The sequence below is a fragment of the Eleutherodactylus coqui genome, chromosome 12, assembly GCF_035609145.1.
Source record: "Eleutherodactylus coqui strain aEleCoq1 chromosome 12, aEleCoq1.hap1, whole genome shotgun sequence".
Classification (NCBI taxonomy): Eukaryota; Metazoa; Chordata; class Amphibia; order Anura; family Eleutherodactylidae; genus Eleutherodactylus; species Eleutherodactylus coqui.
In genome coordinates this window covers 68,737,313-68,758,613 of record NC_089848.1, presented here as the reverse complement: position 1 = coordinate 68,758,613, position 21,301 = coordinate 68,737,313, and the positions used below count along the sequence as shown (strand labels likewise).

General features: G+C 46.5%; 1 protein-coding gene across 2 annotated transcripts in view; it reads right to left on the bottom strand.

The window, feature by feature from the left end:
• The window catches only part of LOC136586954 (ATP-binding cassette sub-family B member 5-like), a 141,209-nt gene that overhangs the window by 108,632 nt on the left and 11,276 nt on the right, over nt 1-21,301 (bottom strand). The window contains exon 2 of one of the 2 annotated variants that reach the window (XM_066585312.1): nt 20,472-20,676. In XM_066585312.1, the coding sequence (XP_066441409.1) occupies nt 20,472-20,534 (63 nt within the window). In that variant the 5' untranslated portion in view covers nt 20,535-20,676. Of the gene's footprint in view, nt 1-20,471; nt 20,677-21,301 lie in introns of those variants that run through there. The other variant, XM_066585313.1, reaches the window with a different exon arrangement.

Here is a 21,301-nt window from a genome sequence, read left to right as displayed (position 1 = left end):
ATTAGTTCCATTTCAGTAGTAGTAGCAGTCCAGACAGGCCCCAGTAACAATTCCGAAGCAGCAGTATAGGGGGAGCAAAGTCTTAGTTCCATTTCAGTAATAGTGGCACTGAAGACAGGCCCTGGTAACAATTCTGAAGAAGCAGTATAGGGGGAGCACAGTCTTAGTTCCATTTCAGTAATAGTAGCACTGAAGACAGGCCCCAGTAACAATTCCGAAGCAGCAGTATAGGGGGAGCACAGTCTTAGTTCCATTTCAGTAATAGTAGCACTCCAGACAGGCCCCAGTAACAATTCCGAAGCAGCAGTATAGGGGGAGCACAGTATTAGTTCCATTTCAGTAATAGTAGCACTGCAGACAGGCCCCAGTAACAATTCCGAAGCAGCAGTATAGGGGGAGCATAGTATTAGTTCCATTTCAGTAGTAGTAGCAGTCAAGACAGGTCCCAGTAACAATTCTGAAGCAGCAGTATAGGGGGAGCACAGTATTAGTTCCATTTCAGTAGTAGTAGCAGTCAAGACAGGCCACAGTAACATTCCCGTTGCAGCAGTTTAGGGAGATAACAGTCTCTTTCACATTTCAGTAGTTGCAGTATAGACAAGGCTCCAGTTACATTTATGTAGCAAAAGTGTAGGCCAACCCCACACACCTTGCTGTAGCATGAGTGCAGGCGAAGCCCATAAAAATTACTAGGATTACACTGTAGGCGAGGGCCCAAAAAAATTGGTGTACCAACAGTATTAATGTACCTCAGAAAAATTGCCCATGCCCAACCAAGAGGGCAGGTGAAACCCATTAATCGCTTTGGTTAATGTGGCTTAATTTGTAACTAGGCCTCTAGGCAGCCCAGTTAAAATAAAAATTGGTTCAGGTGCAAGTTTCAACGCTTTAATGAGAATTGAAACGTATAAACATTGTTTACAAAAGTAATACGACTGAGCCTTGTGGGCCTAAGAAAAATTGCCCGTTCGGCGTGATTACGTGAGGTTTCAGGAGGAGGAGCAGGAGGAGGAGGATGAATATAATACACTGATTGATGAAGCTAAAAGGTCCCCGTTTTTGATGGTGATAGAGAACGATGCTTCCCTCCGCGGGTGCAGCCTACGTATTGTTTAGGTACCGCTGCTGTCTGCTGGTGGAGAAGAGAAGTCTGGGGAAATCCAGGCTTTGTTCATCTTTATGAGTGTAAGCCTGTCGCCACTGTCAGTTGACAGGCGGGTACGCTTATCCGTGATGATTCCCCCAGCCGCACTAAACACCCTCTCTGACAAGACGCTAGCCGCAGGACAAGCAAGCACCTCCAGGGCATACAGCGCGAGTTCAGGCCACGTGTCCAGCTTCGACACCCAGCAGTTGTAGGGAGCAGAGGCGTCACAGAGGAAGGTCATGCGATCGGCTACGTACTCCCTCACCATCCTTTTACAGTGCTCCGGCCAACTCAGCCTTGACTGGGTAGCGGTGAAACAGTCTTGCTGGGGAGCCATAAAGCTGGCAAAGGCCTTGGAGAGTGTTCCCCTGCCTGCGCTGTACATGCTGCCTGATCTCCACACCTCCCCTGCTACCTGGCCCTCGGAACTGCGCCTTCTGCCACTAGCACTGTCGGATAGGAATTTTACCATCAGTTTGTCCACCAGGGTCCTGTGGTATAGCATCACTCTCGAACCCCTTTCCTCTTCGGGTATGAGAGTGGAAAGGTTCTCCTTATACCGTGGGTCAAGCAGTGTGTACACCCAGTAATCCGTAGTGGCCAGAATGCGTGTAACGCGAGGGTCACGAGAAAGGCATCCTAACATGAAGTCGGCCATGTGTGCCAGGGTACCAGTACGCAACACATGGCTGTCCTCACTAGGAAGATCACTTTCAGGATCCTCCTCCTCCTCCTCGGGCCATACACGCTGAAAGAATGACAGGCAAGCAGCATGGGTACCCTCAGCAGTGGGCCAAGCTGTCTCTTCCCCCTCCTCCTCATGCTCCTCCTCCTCCTCCTCAATGCGCTGAGATATAGACATGAGGGTGCTCTGACTATCCAGCGACATACTGTCTTCACCCACCTCCATTTCCGAGCGCAAAGCGTCTGCCTTTTTGCTTTGCAGGGAACTTCTCAAGAGGCATAGCAGAGGAATGGTGACGCTAATGATTGCAGCATCCCCACTCACCATCTGGGTAGACTCCTCAAAGTTTCCAAGGACCTGGCAGATGGCTGCCAACCAGGCCCACTCTTCTGTAAAGAATTGAGGAGGCTGACTCCCACTACGCCGCCCATGTTGGAGTTGGTATTCCACTATTGCTCTACGCTGCTCATACAGCCTGGCCAACTTGTGCAGCATAGTATTCCACCTTGTGGGCACATCGCACAGCAGTCGGTGCACTGGCAGATTAAACCGATGTTGCAGGGTCCGCAGGGTGGCAGCGTCCATCTTGGACTTGCGGAAATGTGCGCTGAGACGGCGCGCCTTTACGAGCAGGTCTGACAAGCGTGGGTAGCTTTTCAGAAAGCTCTGAACCACCAAATTAAAGACGTGGGCCAGGCATGGCACGTGCGTGAGGCTGCCGAGCTGCAGAGTCGCCACCAGGTTACAGCCGTTGTCACACACGACCATGTGCGGTTGGAGGCTCAGCGGCGACAGCTAGCGGTCAGTCTGCTGTGTCAGACCCTTCAACAATTCGTGGGCCGTGTGCCTCTTCTCTCCTAAGCTGATTAGTTTCAGCACGGCCTGCTGACGCTTGCCCACCGCTGTGCTGCCACACCGCGCGACAGGTTGCGTAGGAAGAGGAGGAGGAGGAGGGGGAGGGTTTAGTGGAGGTGGCATAAACCGCCGCAGATACCAGCACCGAGCTGGGACCCGCTATTCTGGGGATGGGTAGGACGTGAGCGGTCCCAGGCTCTGACTCGGTCCCAGCCACCACTAAATTCACCCAATGTGCCTTCAGGGAGATATAGTGGCCCTGCCCACCTATACTTGTCCACGTGTTCGTTGTTAAGTGGACCTTCCCAGTAACCGCATTGGTGAGGGCGCGTATAATGTTGCGGGATACGTGGTCGTGCAGGGCTGGGATGGCACACCGGGAAAAATAGTGGCGACTGGGGAACGAGTAGCGCGGGACGGCCGCCGCCATCGTGTTTTTGAAAGCCTCAGTTTCCACAACCCTATACGGCAGCATCTCCAGGCTGATTAATTTGGCAATGTGCACGTTTAAAGCTTGAGCGTGCGGGTGCGTGGCGGCGTACTTTCACTTTCGCTCCAACACTTCTGTTAGCAACAGCTGAACGCTGCGCTGAGAGACATTGCTGGATGGGGTCGAGGACAGCGGAGGTGAGAGTGTGGGTGCAGGCCGGGAGGCACTCGTGCCTGTGTCCTGAGAGGGGGGTTGGATCTGAGTGGCAGGTTGGGGCACAGGGGAAGAGGCAGTGGTGTGACCTGCAGGCGGTGAATGGCCTACGTCCCACCATGCCTGCGCATGCTGGAGGTGGTGAGGCTGGTAGTGGTGGCTCCCTGGCTGATCTTGGTGCGACACAGGTTGCACACCACTGTTCGGCGGTCATCCGCGTTCTCACTGAAAAACATCCACACCTTTGAACACCTAGCCATCTGCACGGTGGCTTGGTGCGAGAGGGTGCTTTGGGAAACAGTTGGGGGATTATTCTCTCTGGCCCTGCCTCTACCCCTGGCCACCCCACTGCCTCTTCCAACCTGTCCTGCTGCTGCACTTGCCTCCCCCTCTGAAGACCTGTCATCAGTAGGCTTAGCAAACCAGGTGGGGTCAGTCACTTCATCGTCCAGCTGCTCTTCCTTCGAATCCTCTGTGCGCTCCTCCCTCGGACTGACTGCCCTTACTACTACCGCACTGATAGACAACTGCATCTGATCATCATCGTCCTCCTCAGCCACTGAAAGCTCTGGAAACACTTGGCAGAAGTCCCCTGGCTTCTCAGCCGGACCCCAGGAACTTTCCAAAGGTTGGGAATCGGTCACGACAAACTCCTCAGGTGAGAGAGGAACCAGGTTTTCCCACTCATGGCAGGGAACCGAAAACAGTTCCTGGGAGTCTGCCTGCTCAGATGATGTAATTTTCATTGAGTGAAGTGGCTGTGAGGAAGGAGGAGCAGCAGCCAGAGGATTCAGAGTTGCAGCAGTGGGCTGCGTAGAAGACTGGGTGCCCGATATATTGCTGGATGCATTTTCTGCCATCCACGACAGGACCTGCTCACACTGCTCTGTTTGCAATAAAGGTCTAACACGTGGACCCATACATTGTGATATGAAGCTGGGGACCCCCAGAAACTTGCCTCTCTACTAATCCCGCAGCAGCCGGCTGGGATTCACCTGGACCAGCAACTCGGCCTGTGCCCACACCCTCACTTGGAACTCCGCGTCCCGCGTACGCGTCCTCGACCACTACCACTCAGCATGGTGGATTACGAATAGAGCAGACACAGACCGCTGTAAATAATTATGGAATTATGTGTGTACACTTTCACGCTGAGAGCGGAATTGTAACACTAACTCCAGGCAGAAAAAAATAGTAAGGAAGGTCGCAAACAGGCCTAACTGTGCAATAGTGATGGTGATGGACTAAAACTCCCTCCAGACACCTAGTAAAATTTAAACGGTCAGAGGTAGCCCTACGAAGGAGCGTTTTGGGTTTTTTTGGAAAAGAATACAGGCTATATAGTGTGTATATCACTTTCCCTCTATAAGTGGCTGTGTTGGCCGTACGCCTCAAATTCACTGCGGACACAGACCTGTATAAATTATTATGGAATTGTTTGCGTACACTTTCTCACTGGGAGCAGTATTGTAATGCAAACTCCAGGCAGAAAAAAATTATACGGAAGGCTGCAAACAGGCCTAAATGCAATAGTGATGGACTCCCACCAGACACCCTGTAAAATTCAGACGGTCAGAGGTAGCCCTAAGAAGGGTTTTTTCTTTTTTTTTTTAAAGAATACAGGCTGTATAGTGTGTACTGTATATGACATTCTATTTATAAGTGGCTGCGTGGGCCGTATACTGTGTGTCTCAAATTCACTGCGGACACAGACATGTGAAAATAATTATGGAATGGTTTGTGTACACTTTCTCACTTAGAGTGGTATTGTAATGCAAACTGCAGCCAGAAAAAAATTATACGGAAGGCTGCACACAGGCCTAACTGTGCAATACTGATGGACTACAACTCCCACCAGACACCCTGTAAAATTCAGACGGTCAGAGGTAGCCCTAAGAAGGACCGTTGGGGTTCTTGGAGACAGGGTCCTACACTACACTACCCTTTCTCAGCAGCACTTTCCCTATACTCTGTATTACAGACTGCAGACTGAGAACGCTATAGCTGTAATGGCCTGCACAGCCCGATATAAAAAAAATAAAAAATTGTGCAAAACTGCTCCCAGCAGCCACAACAGTAATGCACACGGTCAGATGTGGCCCTAAGAAGGACCGTTGGGGTTCTTGAAGACTGGAACCTACACAAACACTTTCCCTATAGCAGCAGCAGCAGCACTTTCCTTGATCTCTCCCAGTGTGTGTCTGAGGCGAGCCACGGGCGGGACCGCTTTAAATACTCGGCGGTCACTTGATGTCACCAGCCACTCACTGCAGGAGGGTGGGATAGGGCTGGAACGTCACAAAAAAAAGTTGTAATGCCTTCCCTGCATGTCTATTGGCCAGAAAATGGCGCTAAACATGCAGGGAAGGAAATGGAATTGACTCAAGTACCGTGTGGTGCTTGTCTCGAGTAACAAGCATCTCGAGTACCCTAATACTCGAACGAGTAGCAAGCTCGGACGAGTATGCTCGCTCATCACTAGAAATGATGCCAAGCACTAATTTGTAATATAAACAGTACTAAATGTTCTTCGAGTTTTCTATAATTTTTTAACATTGCTCATAAAAGTCACATTTCTGTCTAAATTGTATTCATATTATTCCATTATATCCACTTCTATCTATTAGATATAATACATGGAGTTCACATAGTGCATGGCAGTTCATTCACACTATATATTAACAAACGTTCTCCTTGTTATCAGCAACATGGCTATTTATTAACTGCAATAGGAGCTGGTTACCTTATGTGACTCCTGCCTCGAAAGTCTCCTCACTCACCTACCAGGTGTCTCCATACCGGTTTAGGGTTCTCTCCTTTAGGAGAGACGATGCCCCCCCCCTGAACCACTGACCTACTAGTTGTCTCCACACACCTTCTGGGTGCTCTCCTTAGGGAGACACAATGCCATCCCGACCCACTCACCTACTAGGTGTCTCCACAGCCCTTCTGGGTGCTCTCCTTGGGGAGAGACGAGGCCCCCCCCCTTCCCGACCCACTCACCTACTGGTGTCTCCACACCACTTCTGGGTGCTCTACTTGGGGAGAGATGAGGCTCCCCCTTCCTGACCCACTCACCTATTAAGAGTTTCCACACCCCTTCTAGGTACTTTCCTTGGGAAGAGACGATGCCCCCCCCCCCGCCCCCCAAAGCCACCCCGACCCACTTGCCTACTAGGTGTCTCCACAACCCTTCTGGGTGCTCTCCTTAAGGAAAGATGACACCCCTTCTGAATCCTATTAGTGAGTTACTGTATGATGCATGCGATAACATAATGCTTTCTATTGGTATATAAGGCTGAGTAGGACATTTTGGGGCAATTAAACTGCAAGGTGATTAAAGATGAGTAAGGCCTCATGTACACGGGCAAAAGAAGAATTAAAATCCGCAGCGGATTTTAACTCTTCTCCTGCCCGCGAATTCGCATTCCATAGGCATGCATTGACCACCCGCGGGTAGATAAATACCGTCAATAAAAGTGATTTTAAAAAAAATGGAGCATGAAAAAATCTGGACCATGCTCCATTTTCGTGCGGGTCTCCCGCAGGTTTCTATTGCAGCCTATGGAAGCCGTCCAGATCCGCGGGAGACCAAAATCGGAATTTACTCACCTGCTCCGGATCTTCCCTTCGCTGCGGCTTCATTTTCTCTCCGTCGCGGCCGGATCTTTTTTCTTCGGGCCGGCGCATGCGTGGGGCACACAACCGACGTGCCCTGCGCATCCGCCGGGCCGAAGAAAGAAGATCCGGCCACGACGGAGAGAAGATGAAGCCGCAGCGAAGGGAAGATCCGGAGCGGGCGAGAGGTGAGTTAATTCTTATTTTTATGCCTCATGTCCGTGGGGCAGGAGGGACCCGGAACAGATTCTACATGGAGAATCCGTAGCGGGCCTGATTTTCCCCATGGACATGAGGCCTAAGTGTTTCACCTGAATTACTTACTTTCAGATTTCCCAGTTTGTGAATTAAGGTGCTTTCACACGAGCATTTTAATTGCGTGGGTTATGTGCACTGCGAGGAACACAAAACTTGCATGAAAATAGAGTCCATTATTTTACGGCAGAGAGAAAAGTTGCAGCATGTGCTATTTTTTTGGGGTGATCTCAACCATTATTGTCTATGGGAGAAAAAAAATTGCAACGCACTCGCATGCAGATACGATTTTCATGCAAGTGCTTTTTTTATTTTTCCTATTGAAATAGCATGCAATTTTCACAAGCCTGAAATTGTATGTACCCCAAAATGACAAAGTGAAAACAGGATATTCACACCCTGTACTCAGTACTTAGTTGGAGCACCTTTGGCAGTGATTACAGCCTCCAATCTTCTTGGGTATGATGCCAAAAGGTTTGCGCAGCTGAATTTGGGGATTTTTTGCCATTCCTCTCTGCAAATTCTCTCAAGCTCTGTCAGGTTGGATGGAGGCCGTCTGTGAACAGACATTTTCAGGTCTCTCCAGAGATGTTTGATTGAGTTCAACTCAGGGCTCTCTCTGGGTCACTCGAGGACATTCACAGAGTTGTCCCTAAGCCACTCCTGTGTTCCCTTGGCTGTGTTCTTAAGGTCTTTGCCTTATTGGAAGATGCCCAATCTGAGGTCCCTTGCGCTCCTGATCAGGTTTTCATTAAGAATATGGACAGGCTCACATAAGCGTAATATAAAAGCGTATTTTGCGTAATATGCGATGAATGGAGTCAATGAAAGTACATTGATTTTCATTGATCCATTCAAACTTGCATATATACATTGCGTATAATACGGGCATAAAAAAGGACTCAGCATGTTATATTTTACCGTGTACTATGCGCGATAGGGGCCTATTGTTCTTATTGTGTAATAAACGCTGTGTTTATGCAATTTCATTGCTATTTGCGGCGTTTATACGCAACGTTGCTAAAAAAAAAAAGAAACAAGGAAGACTGAGCATGACAGCGTGCGTGAGATACACTGTCCTGCACAGTTCAAGACTGCTGCTATATGTAGTGATAGACCGGCTCACACAGTGCTAAAACGCTGCGTTATACATCCTGCGTAGAGATGAGCGAGCACCAAAATGCTCGGGTGCTCGTTACTCGGGACGAATTTTTCGCGATGCTCGAGGGTTCGTTTCGAGTAATGAACCCCATTGAAGTCAATGGGCGACCGGAGCATTTTTGTATTTCGCCGATGCTCGCTAAGGTTTTCATGTGTGAAAATCTGGGCAATTCTACAAAGTGATGGGAACGACACAGTGACGGATAGGGCAGGCGAGGGGCTACATGGTGGGCTGCATCTCAAGTTCCCAGGTCCCACTATTAAGCCACAATAGCGGCAAGAGTGCCCCCCCCCCGCACTGTCAGCGTAAAGATCGTTCTCCTCTGCCATAGCTGTAACAGCTGTAGCAGAGAAGAACGATGTTTGCCCATTGAATTCAATGGAGCAGCAATACAGCCTTTCGGGATTTAAAGCCTTTCGTAGAGAAAGCAATAGTCTGCCGGGAACCAGGAGGGAGCAAGAGCCTGCAAACACCAGGAGGGAGTGACAGCCTGCAGGAGCGCCGCAGATCGTCTGAAGAAGTAAGTAATGCTTTTTATTCTTTGCTCCACTGTATTGCCGGCGTATAAGGTGACAGTTGGGGGGTCGTCTTATACGCCCCGTCGCCTTATACGCCGGTATATATTTTTATTTTTACACATTTCTGGATGAATTGCAGGGAAGGGGTTATATATTTAACCCCTTCCCGATAATTCACCCCGCGCACGCCGGCAGCCCATTGCTTTCAATGGAGCGGCTGTATTGCCGCTCCATTGAATTCAATGGGCAAACATCGTTCTTCTCTGTCACAGCTGTTACAGCTGTGGCAGAAAAGAAGGATTTGTCTTCTATATGTTCTCAATGGGGTCAGCGCTGCTGCCGCCGGCCCCATTGAGCGCATATAGAGAAGATTTATGGCCTTTAGAAGGACCGTTGGGGTTCTTGAAGCCTATAATAACGCCTAACACTCTCCCTATAGCAGCTCCAACACGATAGCACTTTCCCTGAACTAATGTCAGAATGCATCCGTAGCGAGCCGCGGGAGGGGCAGATTTCAATACTCGGGTGACACCTAATCTCGCCAGCCACTCACTGCAGGGGGGTGGTATAGGGCTTGAACGTCACAGGGGGAAGTTGTAATACCTTCCCTGTCTTTCTATTGGCCAGAAAAGCGCGCTAACGTCTCAGAGATGAAAGTGAAAGTAACCCGAACACCGCGTGGTACTCGTTAAGAGTAACGAGCATCCCGAACAACCTAATATTCGCCCGAGCATCAAGCTCGGACGAGTACGTTCGCTCATCTCTAATCCTGCGTTTTACTACATGTTCGTGTAAGCCCGGCCTATCTCTGTACTTTGCTCCATTCAGCTTTCCATTAGCCTTGACCAGTTTCCCTATCTCACCTTCTAAAAAACACCCCAACAGCATGATGCTGCCACCACCATGCTGCACCATGGTGGTGGCAACATCATCAGGGTGACCATTGGATTCTTGGTCACCTCTCTTATCAAGGCCCTTCTTCCCCGATAATTTAGTTTGTTGATTTGGCCAGCACTAGAAATAATCCTGGTTGTTCCAAATTTCTTCCATTTCAGAATTTTGGAGGCCATTATGCTCTTGAGGGCTCAGTGCAGCATAAATATTTTTGTAGCTCTCTCCTGATCCGTGCCTCCACAGAATCCTGTCTCTGAGCTCTACAGGCAGTTATTTTCTCCTCATGGCTGGGTTTTGGGCTCTGATATGCATTGTGAGCTGTAAGACCTTAAGTTGTTTAAAATTATGTCCATTCAACTGAATTTACCACAGGTGACTCCAATCAAGGTATAGAAACATCTCAAAGATGATCAAGAGAAATGGGAGGCCTCCAGAGCTAAATTTCAAGTATCATACCAAATGGCTTGAATACTTATATTAATGCAAAATGTTTGTTACAATAAAAAAAATACACAGATTTCTAACATTCTGTTTCCACTTTATTATTATTCCACTACACATGGCCACAAGATAAGAAAATGTAAAAAAAAAAGGGAAAGGGTCTGAAGACTTTCCGAATGCATAGTATGTACATTATATATAGTTTACTTAGACCAGCATCTGAAGTGTTGGTCTAAGTTAATAGGCCTCATAGCATCTCTTTAAAAAAGCACCGAAACGCCACCTTCTGCCCAGAAGTGGTATTATAGTATAACTATTACAGGTTTCTTAATTATATCATCATTTATACAATTTCTTCTTTTTGTAAGATAGTCTACCCAAAGTAAATGGAAACGTCCTTTCCATTAAAACCTATATCCTATAAGTTAACGTTTGTCCCCCATAGTAGCCTTGAACCATGATATGGATTACCAGCCAACCCAAACACATTTGTCTGTAGACAGTAACGTCTCTGAGTTGTTCTGTTTGCTTCATGTTTATCAGTGTAGAATAGGTGTTTTAAAATGATGTTCAGTCAACTGACTTTACCACAGGTGACTCCGATCAAGGTGTAGAAACATCTCAAAGATGATCAAGAATCAGCCAAAGACAGCGCTCCAAGGATAAGGTGAAAAAAAGACCATCCGGTGATCTCAAGTATCAGGTGTAATGGTGAAAAATTTATTAATAACTCACCCTGATGTGCCTGGACTCCCTGGAAAGGGACAGTCTGGCACGCCTCCAATCCAAGTAGGCATTCTATTCAATAAACCGCTAGGTACATCTGCTCTGGTCCACTGGACATCCACACAAGGAGAGTGTCAGTGGGGGTTCCGAATGGGGGGATTGGAAAACATACGAAGGAATAAGCAATGGTCAGACCATAAAAAACCCCGGACTCCAGGAAATGAGCAAAGCAGAAAAATATGTAGTAGGTGAAGAACTTACTTCACAGGGGTGTTCCAGAAGAGAATACCCCTAATCCAAAAGAGCAATCCAATCCCTTTGGAGGACTCCAGCTCCTAAATACTATCCAGTGCAAGATTCAATAGGCAGCAAGTGGATTTCTATATTATCTTTATTGTAAACAGCAACGCATTTTGGCCCTTTAAGAGCCCTTTTCAATCATACAAATTCAGATGACGTAAGGAATATATAACTCCTACATATTCTTCTGCTTTGTTCATTTCCTGGAGCGCTGTTTTTTTATGGTCTGACCATTGCTTATCCCCTTAGTGACCAAGCCTGTTTGCGCCTTAATTACCAGGCCAAATTTTGCAAATCTGACACGTGTCACTGTAACATGGAAAAACACCAGAAAGGTTTTGCATATCCAAGCGATACTGACACTATTTTTTCGCCACATGTTGTACTTCATTTAGGCGGAAAAAAAAGACCGATAGAATTTGTGTTTATTTATTAAAAGCGCCAAAATTGGGAAAATTTTGAAAAAATCGTCATTTTTTCACATTTCCAACTGCAATATCTCAAATATGTGCAAACATAATATAGAAATTTTTACTAAGATATATATTTCCATCCGTTTACTTTATTTTGGGTGCACATTGGAAAAACTTTCATTTTTTTAACCATTTAGGAGACGTACAAATTTAACATTACTTTTCAGAATTTTTGAGGAACACTTTGTTTTCCTACACCAAGCCAAGATTGGAAAGGCTCATAGGAGTCAAAATGATAGATACCCCCACAAATGACCCCATTTTAAAAACTACAACCCTTAACGTATTCACTGAGGGGTGTCATGAGTATTTTAACCCCACAGTTTTTTTTTAGGAGTCAATGCAATTTAGAAGAGAAAAACTAAAATTTCATATTTTTGCAAATATGTCATTTTAAAGACAGGACTTTTTTCTATAGTACACATGAAAATGAGGATTTGCACCCCAAAATGGATAAGCCTGTTTGTCCCGTGCTCAGAAACATACCCATTGTGGCCCTAGTATTATGTCTGGCTGCACAATGGGGCCCAAAATGAAAGGAGCAACCGGTGGCTTTCAGAACAGAAATTTTGCTTGAAGGAGATTTAGGCCCTATTGCCCACTTGTAGAGCCATTGAGTGACTAAAACGATGGAGAACCCCCACAAGTGACCCCATTTTGAAAAGTAGACCCCTTAACGAATTTATCTAGGGGTACGATGACTTTTTTGACTTCACAGTTTTTGAATGAATCTAAGCCAAGCCGAAGGGAAAAAAAATACGATTTTCATTTTTTTTGGTAATTCTGTCATTTTAAAAGCAGTTTTTTTGTACAGCACATATATGAATGAAGACTTGCACCCCAAAATGGATACCCCTGTTTGTCCTGTGCTCAGAAACATACCCACTGTGGCCCTAATCTTATGTCTGGATGCACAATGGGGCCCAACATGAAAGGAGCAACCGGTGGCTTTTGGAACAGAAATTTTGCTTGAAGGAGATTTAGTCCCCATTGCCCACTTTTAGAGCCATTGAGTGACCAAAACGATGGAGAACCCTCACAAGTGACCCCATTTTGAAAAGTAAACCCCTTAACGAATTTATCTAGGGGTACGATGACTTTTTTGACTTCACAGTTTTTGAATGAATCTAAGCCAAGCAGAAGGAAAAAATTATGATTTTCTTTTTTTGGCAATTGTGTCAATTTAAAAACAGTTTTTTTTGTACAGTATACATAGGAATGAATACGTTCACCCCAAAATACGTTTGTCCCGTGTTCAGAAACATACCCATTGTGGCCCTAATCTACTTAAAGAAAACATGGCTAGGCCTATAATGGAAGGAGCACCCGTTGGATTTCAGTGTACAACGGAATAAATTCCAGGCCCCATTGCCCACTTGTAGTACCATTGAGCAGCCAAAACGATAGAGAACCCCCACAAAAGACCTCATTTTGAAAACTAGACCCCTTAGCAAATTCCTCTAGGGGTGTACTGCGTATTTTGACCCTACAGTATTTGAATGAATCTAAGCAAAGCAGAAGGAAAAAATTACGATTTTCATTTTTTTGGCAATTTTGTCAATTTAAAAAAAAGAGTTTTTTTTGTACAGTGTACATAGGAATGAAGACGTTCACCCCAGAATGGATACCCCCGTTTGTCCCATGTTCAGAAACATACCCATTGTGGCCCTAATCAACTTACAGGACACATGGCAAGGCCTGTAATGGAGGGAATGCCCACTGGTTTTCAGGGCAAAACTGACTAAATTCCAGGCCCCCTTGCCCACTTATATGGAAAAAAAATTGACTCCCTAATTATTAGATAAAGGTAATAATATAAACTGCATTTTATATCCGAAGACAGGGATAATTACGGAGGCTGGTTGGGTTGGGCACATGGGGCAAGAAAACCGGGTATCCCCCCTCCTTTCATGCTTTTTGGGGGGTATTTCGTGACCTCAGCGGCAGGGATAGGGTGTAAAAAGTAGTGTTCAGTGAGTCTTCGTAAGCTTGCAGAGGTGCAGCGGCCTCACACAGAAGACGCTCAACAAGGTGCTCCTGGAACTGCAGGAAGGCAAGCGTTCCCGGGGCTTCTTGTAAAATACGTATCACAGGTAGGTCTGAATAACGTCGGGCTCACACGAACGTAGGTGGAATCCGCTTGCCGAGGCCCGCAGCGGATCCCATCTGTGAGCCCAGCTGTGACCCTGCGTACGGCCACGTAATATACTGCGCATAACTGCCTACTCACACAGGCGGTCATTCGCAGTACACCTTTTTTTTTTTTTGTATTTCCCGCACCGTCGCTTAGCGATGACGCGGGTACCCGCAGCCCGTATACAACGTAGTTGCGTATGGGCAGCGGGTATATCCGCGACCATGGAGCACAATAGGCTCTATGCTGTGGAGCCGCAGTAAAATAGAACCTGCTGCGTTCTCTTTTCTGCGAGTGGATTATGCAATTCCAACCCACTAATGTGAGTGGAATTGTGTAATCCAATGAGATTGATCTGCGTAATACCGTGGATCAGACGCATGCGGAATCCGTAATTCCTATCCGGTCATGTGAGAGCGACCTATGTTAGATCGCTACTTTTTTATTACGTGACCGGGGACTGCTCAACGAGGCCACCCATCACTGCTGCAGGCTCTCGGCGACCGTTGGTCACCAAGAGCAAGGAGATTTTAAGTTTCCTGGGCTCCCCGACTCCTGCGCATGTGTCCGGTATTTTGCCGGCGGTCTCATGTGCAGAATCCGGGTAAATTCACGGATGAGGATCGCGTCGGGGTGCAAATACAGAGGCCTCAGGTAAAAAGTTTCATCTCCTCTCACCGATCGCATCGGTGAGGGGAGATGAAACTAACTTTTTTTTTTTTATTTTATGTAATCGCCATTATCCATTGGATGACGACGAACACGTGATCAGGAACCGCTCAGCGCGGCCCCCGTGAAATTTCCAGGCTCTTGACTAAGTTTTGTAGCCAAGAGCAGGGAGATTTTAAGTTATCCTGGCAATCCACGGCTTTTGCGCATGCGTCCACCGCTTTGGCGACGGCCGCGTGCGCAGAAGCTGTGGTAAGGTCCGCGGATAAATCCGCGGGCCTTAGGTACGTAATTTTATCCTCCCTCACGGATATGATCCATGAGGGGAGATGAAATGTAAGCGCTGAGCCAATCAGAGGCAGCAGTCACACACCCATTCATAAATTCATGAATGGGTGTGTGAGTGGAATCTGCCTCTGATTGGTCAGGCTGTGACCAATTAGAGGCAGCTCATTCAGCAGGCGGGGATTTTAAATCCCCGGCTGCTGAATACTACTCACAGCTGTTCAGAGCAGTTCAGGAGGATTGCCGCTGGCCGCGCTGAACTCCGTCTGCCGGGACCAGGTGAGTATATATATATATATTTTTTTTTTTACACATTTCTGGATGAATTGCAGGGAAGGGCTTATATATTTAACCCCTTCCCGACAATTCATCCCACGATCGCCGGCAGCCCATTGCTTTTAATGGAGCCGGCTGTATTGCCGGCTCCATTGAATTCAATAGGCTAACATCGTTCTGCCGGGACAAGGTGAGTATATATATATATATATTTTTTTTACACATTTCTGGATGAATTGCAGGAAAGGGCTTATATATTTAAGCCCTTCCTGACAATTCATCCCGCGCTCGCCGGCAGGCCATTGCTTTCAATGGAGCTGGCTGTATTGCCGACTCCATTGAATTCAATGGTCAGTGCTCGTTTAATCGAGACGAGTACCGCGTGGTGCTCGTCTCGAGTAACGAGCATCTCGAGCACCCTAATACTCGAATGAGCATCAAGCTCGGACGAGTATGCTCGCTCATCTCTAACCCTAAGTAATCTTGAGGTATGCTGTCACATGCAGAGTGGCTTCAGTAGTAATAGTGCCCTATATCAGCCCCTGCGTAAACTGATGTAAATAATAGGTAAATAAATTTAACTAAATATAATTACATTTAATAAACAACTCCAACAGTTCTCAGGTTTTCTACAGCATATTTACTCTTTTCAGTATCAAACACTAAGGCCGTTTTCACACGACCAAGAAAATCGCGCAAGATTTATGTGTGGCAAAACACAAATATGAACCCCATTCTTCTGCATAGGTTCAGACACATGAGCGATGCTATGCAGGAAAAAAAAACGTGGCATGTTCTATCTAGCTGCAAGATCAAAGCTAGCAGCCCTAACGGCCCCATTGAAAGCAATGGGAGAATGCTGCGATCCTCTGTGACAGCTGCAACAGGGAATCCCTTCATCTACAGAGTGATGTGAGACTATTTTCACATGAAAACGCCTCGCATCCACGGGGCTTTTACATGGATGGCCAGGGCGATATCGGGTCATGATTCACGGCCCGATATTGCCCTTGCCCGTGTGAAACTAGCCTAAATGGAGCATGTGATGCTATTTTTTTTCATCTCTATATTATTATACCATGGATGCCAGAATTATGACATCTAAAAGTTGCAGTTTCGTTGCACGCACCCAAACTGTGACTTTCAGAGCATTAGCAGAACTCCCTGACACTTTTTCAGAAAGTAGGCAGGACTGGCTTTAGGGACATGGCTATATGGAGTCATCACATTTACTAAAGCCTACGCTAATAACTGGCATAAATTATATCAAAAATTGACTTCATCTTGGAGCTGGCATAGATTTACATCTGGTTTGTGGCAGTGCCACCAAATGAGACAAACATATCATGAGGCTTGCCCCTCTTAGTACATTTTCCGCTCATAACTACCGGTAGGCGCATAGTTTCCTTAGACTGGCATCTGAAGTGTTGGTCTAAGTAAATAGACCTCATAGTATCTCTTTAAAAAAAAGCACTGGAACGCCACCTACTGCCCAGAAGTGGTATTATAGTATAACTATTACAGGTTTCTTAATTATATCATCATTTATACAATTTCCTCTTTTTTGTAAGATAGCTCTCCCAAAGTAAAAGGAAACTACCTTTCCATTAAAACGTCTCTGAGTTGTTCTGTTTGTTTTATGCTATCTGACACAAGTGTGTTAATGTGCTTATCGCGCACATATCGCATGCACGGAGCATGCAGCAGTACACAATATTTATCTGATCTTTTGGCTGTCAGGACAGCAGATCCGCTGTGCCTCTAAACCAATTTGGCCTACGGGTCAGAGCGGAAGTTGGCAACGCTTGTAATTACAGGCACAGCTTTCACTAAGATCAATGGGACCCCATTGATGCAATTACAAGTGCAGTTCCCATTGATTTCTATGAGAACTGCATCCGCAATTACGACTGTCTGCCACTAACTTCCGCTCCAACCCTGATGTAACCCAGCACTGACAGCATGCACTTCCTGGAAAACGCCTTTAAAGCTAGATCTGAAGGTTGCACATGGGGTTCTCTGGTTTTCACCTTTTAACAGCAGCAATTGGGATATGGTCTTTGCGGAACCCCAGACAGCTACCCCAGGAATACTCATGGTTAAGAGGCAGCTGATGGTCAGGTTTACCATAACTTGGTCAGGTTTACCATAACGTGGTACCAGAGGGTGCAGAGACGTAGTTGAGGAGCAGAGGTTAGGGCAGGCTGAATTTTTGTATAACCAAATCACAGGCAGAGGTGGTCAATAAACAATCTGAGGTTGGAAATGGAGAAGTCAGGAAAAGCTGTGTCAGACAGGCATGGATCAAAACCAGGTGAACGGACAGAGCACCAAACACCTTCACATGTTATAGAGACCAACTACTCAGACGCAATTTAGTTGAAGAGGAAGCCTTACACAGGGCAGGAATGGTCAGTATTGGCTGGGGTTGGGAAAGCTGGGTGCACGCACTGGCCCTTTTAAAGGAAGCCTGAGCGCAGGCACACTCCCTTTGGAAGGCAGAGAGATGTTAGCTGTTGTGTCGCTGATAACGAAAACAAAGGAAGGAAGATGGAGGCCACAGCCACTGGGAGAAGATGAGGAACATCAACAGCCATGGCCCTGATACATGATAATCACTGACTTTTCAAACACCTTGCATTTATAGCTAGAGATAAGCGAGCGTAATCGGATAAGCGGTACTCGCTCGAGTAATTGGCTTTATCCGAGTACCGCTGTGCTCAGGGCTAAAGATTCGGGTGCCGGCACGGAGCGGGGAGCTGCAGGGGAGAGCGGGGAGGAACGGAGGTAAGATCTTTCTCTCCTTCTCTCCCGCCCGCTCTCCCCTGCTCCCCGCTGCGACTCACCTGTCAGCCGCAGCGCCACCCGAATCTTTAGCCCCGAGCACAGTGGTACTCGGATAAAGCCAATTACTCGAGCGAGTACCGCTTATCCGAGTACGCTCGCTCATCTCTATTTATAGCCAATGCGATAACTATCAAAAATGCAATTTACTTTTTCTAAAATTGTTTTTTGTGTTGAAACATCCCTCTAAAGTGCCACTAGGGGTCTCCCTTCCCTCTAATTTGTTGTCTATTGTCATGTGAAATCTGTCTCTAGTAAAAGATACAGAGACAGGAAGTAAAGGAGAGATGGCTTAGGCTCAGCATCTAAGTGGGCACTACTTCTATAGCCCCATGTGAGAAGGGGTTCAATTGTGGTTTCCCCAGTAATCTAGCTAATAAAGTCTCTTTGAGCCTAAAATAGAAAAAATAATCTTTACAATAGAATTATTTTACCAATATTTTTCCATTCCCCACCACCAGTCTTCTCCCACCATTCCTTGAGTGTAATAACATGTAATCCATACTGATGACCTTGCATGAGACCACAGTGACCAATCAATATCTTCCACAGCAATGTTATTATAGGCAAAACATCGCTATGGTTGTCAGTGACTGGCCACCTTGGCCTGCACAACCTGTCGTCATGCAATGTATCAGACAAGGTAAGTAGAGAACAATTAGTCAGGTAACCATATAAAAAGTGTCTTAGGGAGTGTTTAAACAGCGTTATTTACTATGTTGTGTGATTAGGTCAGGGGGTTCCATCGCAGCTGCCTAAAACATTGTGATGGAACCCCTGAACGGAAAGGTGCAGATCCATTGACTTGCATTAGTGAAATCCACACCACTTTGGAATCCCTTTTACAAGAGTTCCATTCATTTCAGTTATACTTGGAGTATAGAGTAACCTTGTCAACTACACTATTCTATACTCCTTGAAACAACATCCTTGAAAGCCCATTTAAAGGAAACCTGCCACTTTCTATAAGTACCTTAAACGAAGTTATTGTGCTCATAGGACAGGGAACGTGGATTCAGAAGGTATACTTCTTTAATGTACCCAGCTCACTGTTCCCTCTGTGTTCCCTCTTGAAGTTAGGGCTTGGTCAGCAAGCGTGACTCTTTTTTGGAGTCAGTGTGCATGCATACACCATCTTCAAAGGGTGATAATGAAGGGTAAGTCTAAGAAGTATACCTCGGACTCCAAGTTCATGGAGCACTTCACTGTGAGCACTGTAGCTTAATTTATAGTGTATATTGAGTATGACAGGTTCCCTTTAACTACTAAGGTGGTATTCCAGCCTAAATCAATTCTCACTTTTCCAGTGGATAGAGACCCAACCACCATAACACTATACTTGGCGGTTTCAGTCAGTGTCGTAGACTTTACATATCGTATAATAATAACAATATAATAATCTTTATTTGTATAGTGCCAACTTATTTCACAGCGCATTTGATGCATGGGGACTCAGTCAGGACGGGGTGGGGGCATGGGTGCAAGGAGTGTACATGAGGGGCAAAGTTTGAGGGCAGGGAAGTTGGTATGCTTCTTTGAAGAGGTGAGTCTTTGGGCACGTCTGAAGTTCCATGCATCAGGAATAATCCGGATAGGGCGTTTCATAGGGTCGGCGCTGCTCTTGTGAAGTCCTGGAGGTGAGCATGTAAGGTTCGCATAAGGGGAATGTCTAATCTGAGCGTGTTGGCATTGCGCAATGCGCCGGCTGGGTGAAATATGGACAGGAGGGAGGTGATGTATGGTGGCGCGGTGCCATGGAGAGCTCTATGAGTGAGGGTAATGCGTTTAAATTGAGTTCTGTTATAAATGGGCAGCCAGTGCAATGACTGGCATAGTGTGGAGGCATCTGAGAAACAGCTGGACAGGTAGATAAGTCTAGCTGCCGCACTTAGTATGGATTAGAGAGGGGGAGAGTCTAGTGCGGGGAAGGCCAATTAGCAATGAGTTGCAATAATCAAGTTTTGAATGGATGAGGGCAACAACGAGAGTCTTTAGCGTGTCCGTGGTCAGGAATGGACAGATTTTTGCGATGTTCCTGAGGTGCAGATTGCAGGTTGGGTGAAGGAGAGGTTGGGTGGGTGAAGGAGAGGTCCGAGTCCAATGTGACCCTCTAGGCAGCGAATGTGCTGTCTGGGGGATATGGTAGTGCCAGCTAGTGTGAGGATGTATGCTCGACCACTACTCCATTCCTACTAGCTGCTCTCTTACAACTAAGGGGAACCAGGCTTGAATACCTCTTTAAAGTTTACAATGGTAAAATAAGTACAAGCAGAAGTCACAGAACTCATTTCTAGCATGACAGGAATTTGACATTCAGAATGTCAAAGCTCAACAAAAAGGTCACCATGTATTATTCTGGCTCTTTGGCTAGAATGACTTTTCGCTTCATTGCAGTACAGTTTTCTCTAGCAGACATTTCCGTCTCATAGTAGAGGAAGTTGCCAAATAATTACATCATATTTCTCGTAGCTGCTAAATTTTCACTATCTCCTTCAGTAATACAGCTGGCTAACATCTAGGTAACTTAACTCCCCCTATCTTCTTACCCCTGAGTAAATGGGGCTTCCCCTCCTCTTCCTCCTCATCCTCCTCGTCCTGTTAGCAGCCATCCTGAAGTCTGGATGTTACTTTGCCGGCAGCCGGTGAGCTCTGAGAAGTCAGATGGAGAAGAAAGGAGGAGTTGTGTCCTGGAGTCAAATTTCCTTTAATAAGCTCCTGCCGCATCACGTGGAGCTGATTCATCCATAGAATCTAAGAGCAAACAAGACATTCAGCTATCAGGATGCTGCCCGGCAACATGTAATACTCTACATCACACATGGATGGAAAAAATGGAAGTAAAGCAGAACCAAACCCCCATTTTTTTCATTGGATATACATTAAAATCATCCTGATTAATAATAGCATATACCATGACAGCAGGGGCATACCTAAAGGCTCAGGGGCCCGCGTGCAAAAGTTCTGCTCGGGGCCCCCCCTGGGCCTCTACCCCAGACTCCCCGTACCCATACCTAACTCATGCTGCATACATGATCTGGCCCTTGGCGTAATCTTTCCAAATATGATGCATTTCCTGCACTACATGAAAATTTGTTTGTAGCCCCGCAGGCCACACACACACCGCTTTTTACCGCTATTAGCTCGTTCCGAGCGCCGTACTAACCACGGGGTTACTCAAACCTGCACCCGAACGGGGTGTTCCTAACACCATGATTTTCAAGAGCTGTCTGTTCTATTTTTGTGTTTTCGTGGTTTTTAACACATCTCATCATTATGATAGGGTGCATTAAAAAGCGCTGTCAAACTCTGTACCATGTGTTCAAAAATGCCATGATTACAAGCTGCATTTTCGAAACACGTGTGAGAGTGGCTTTAG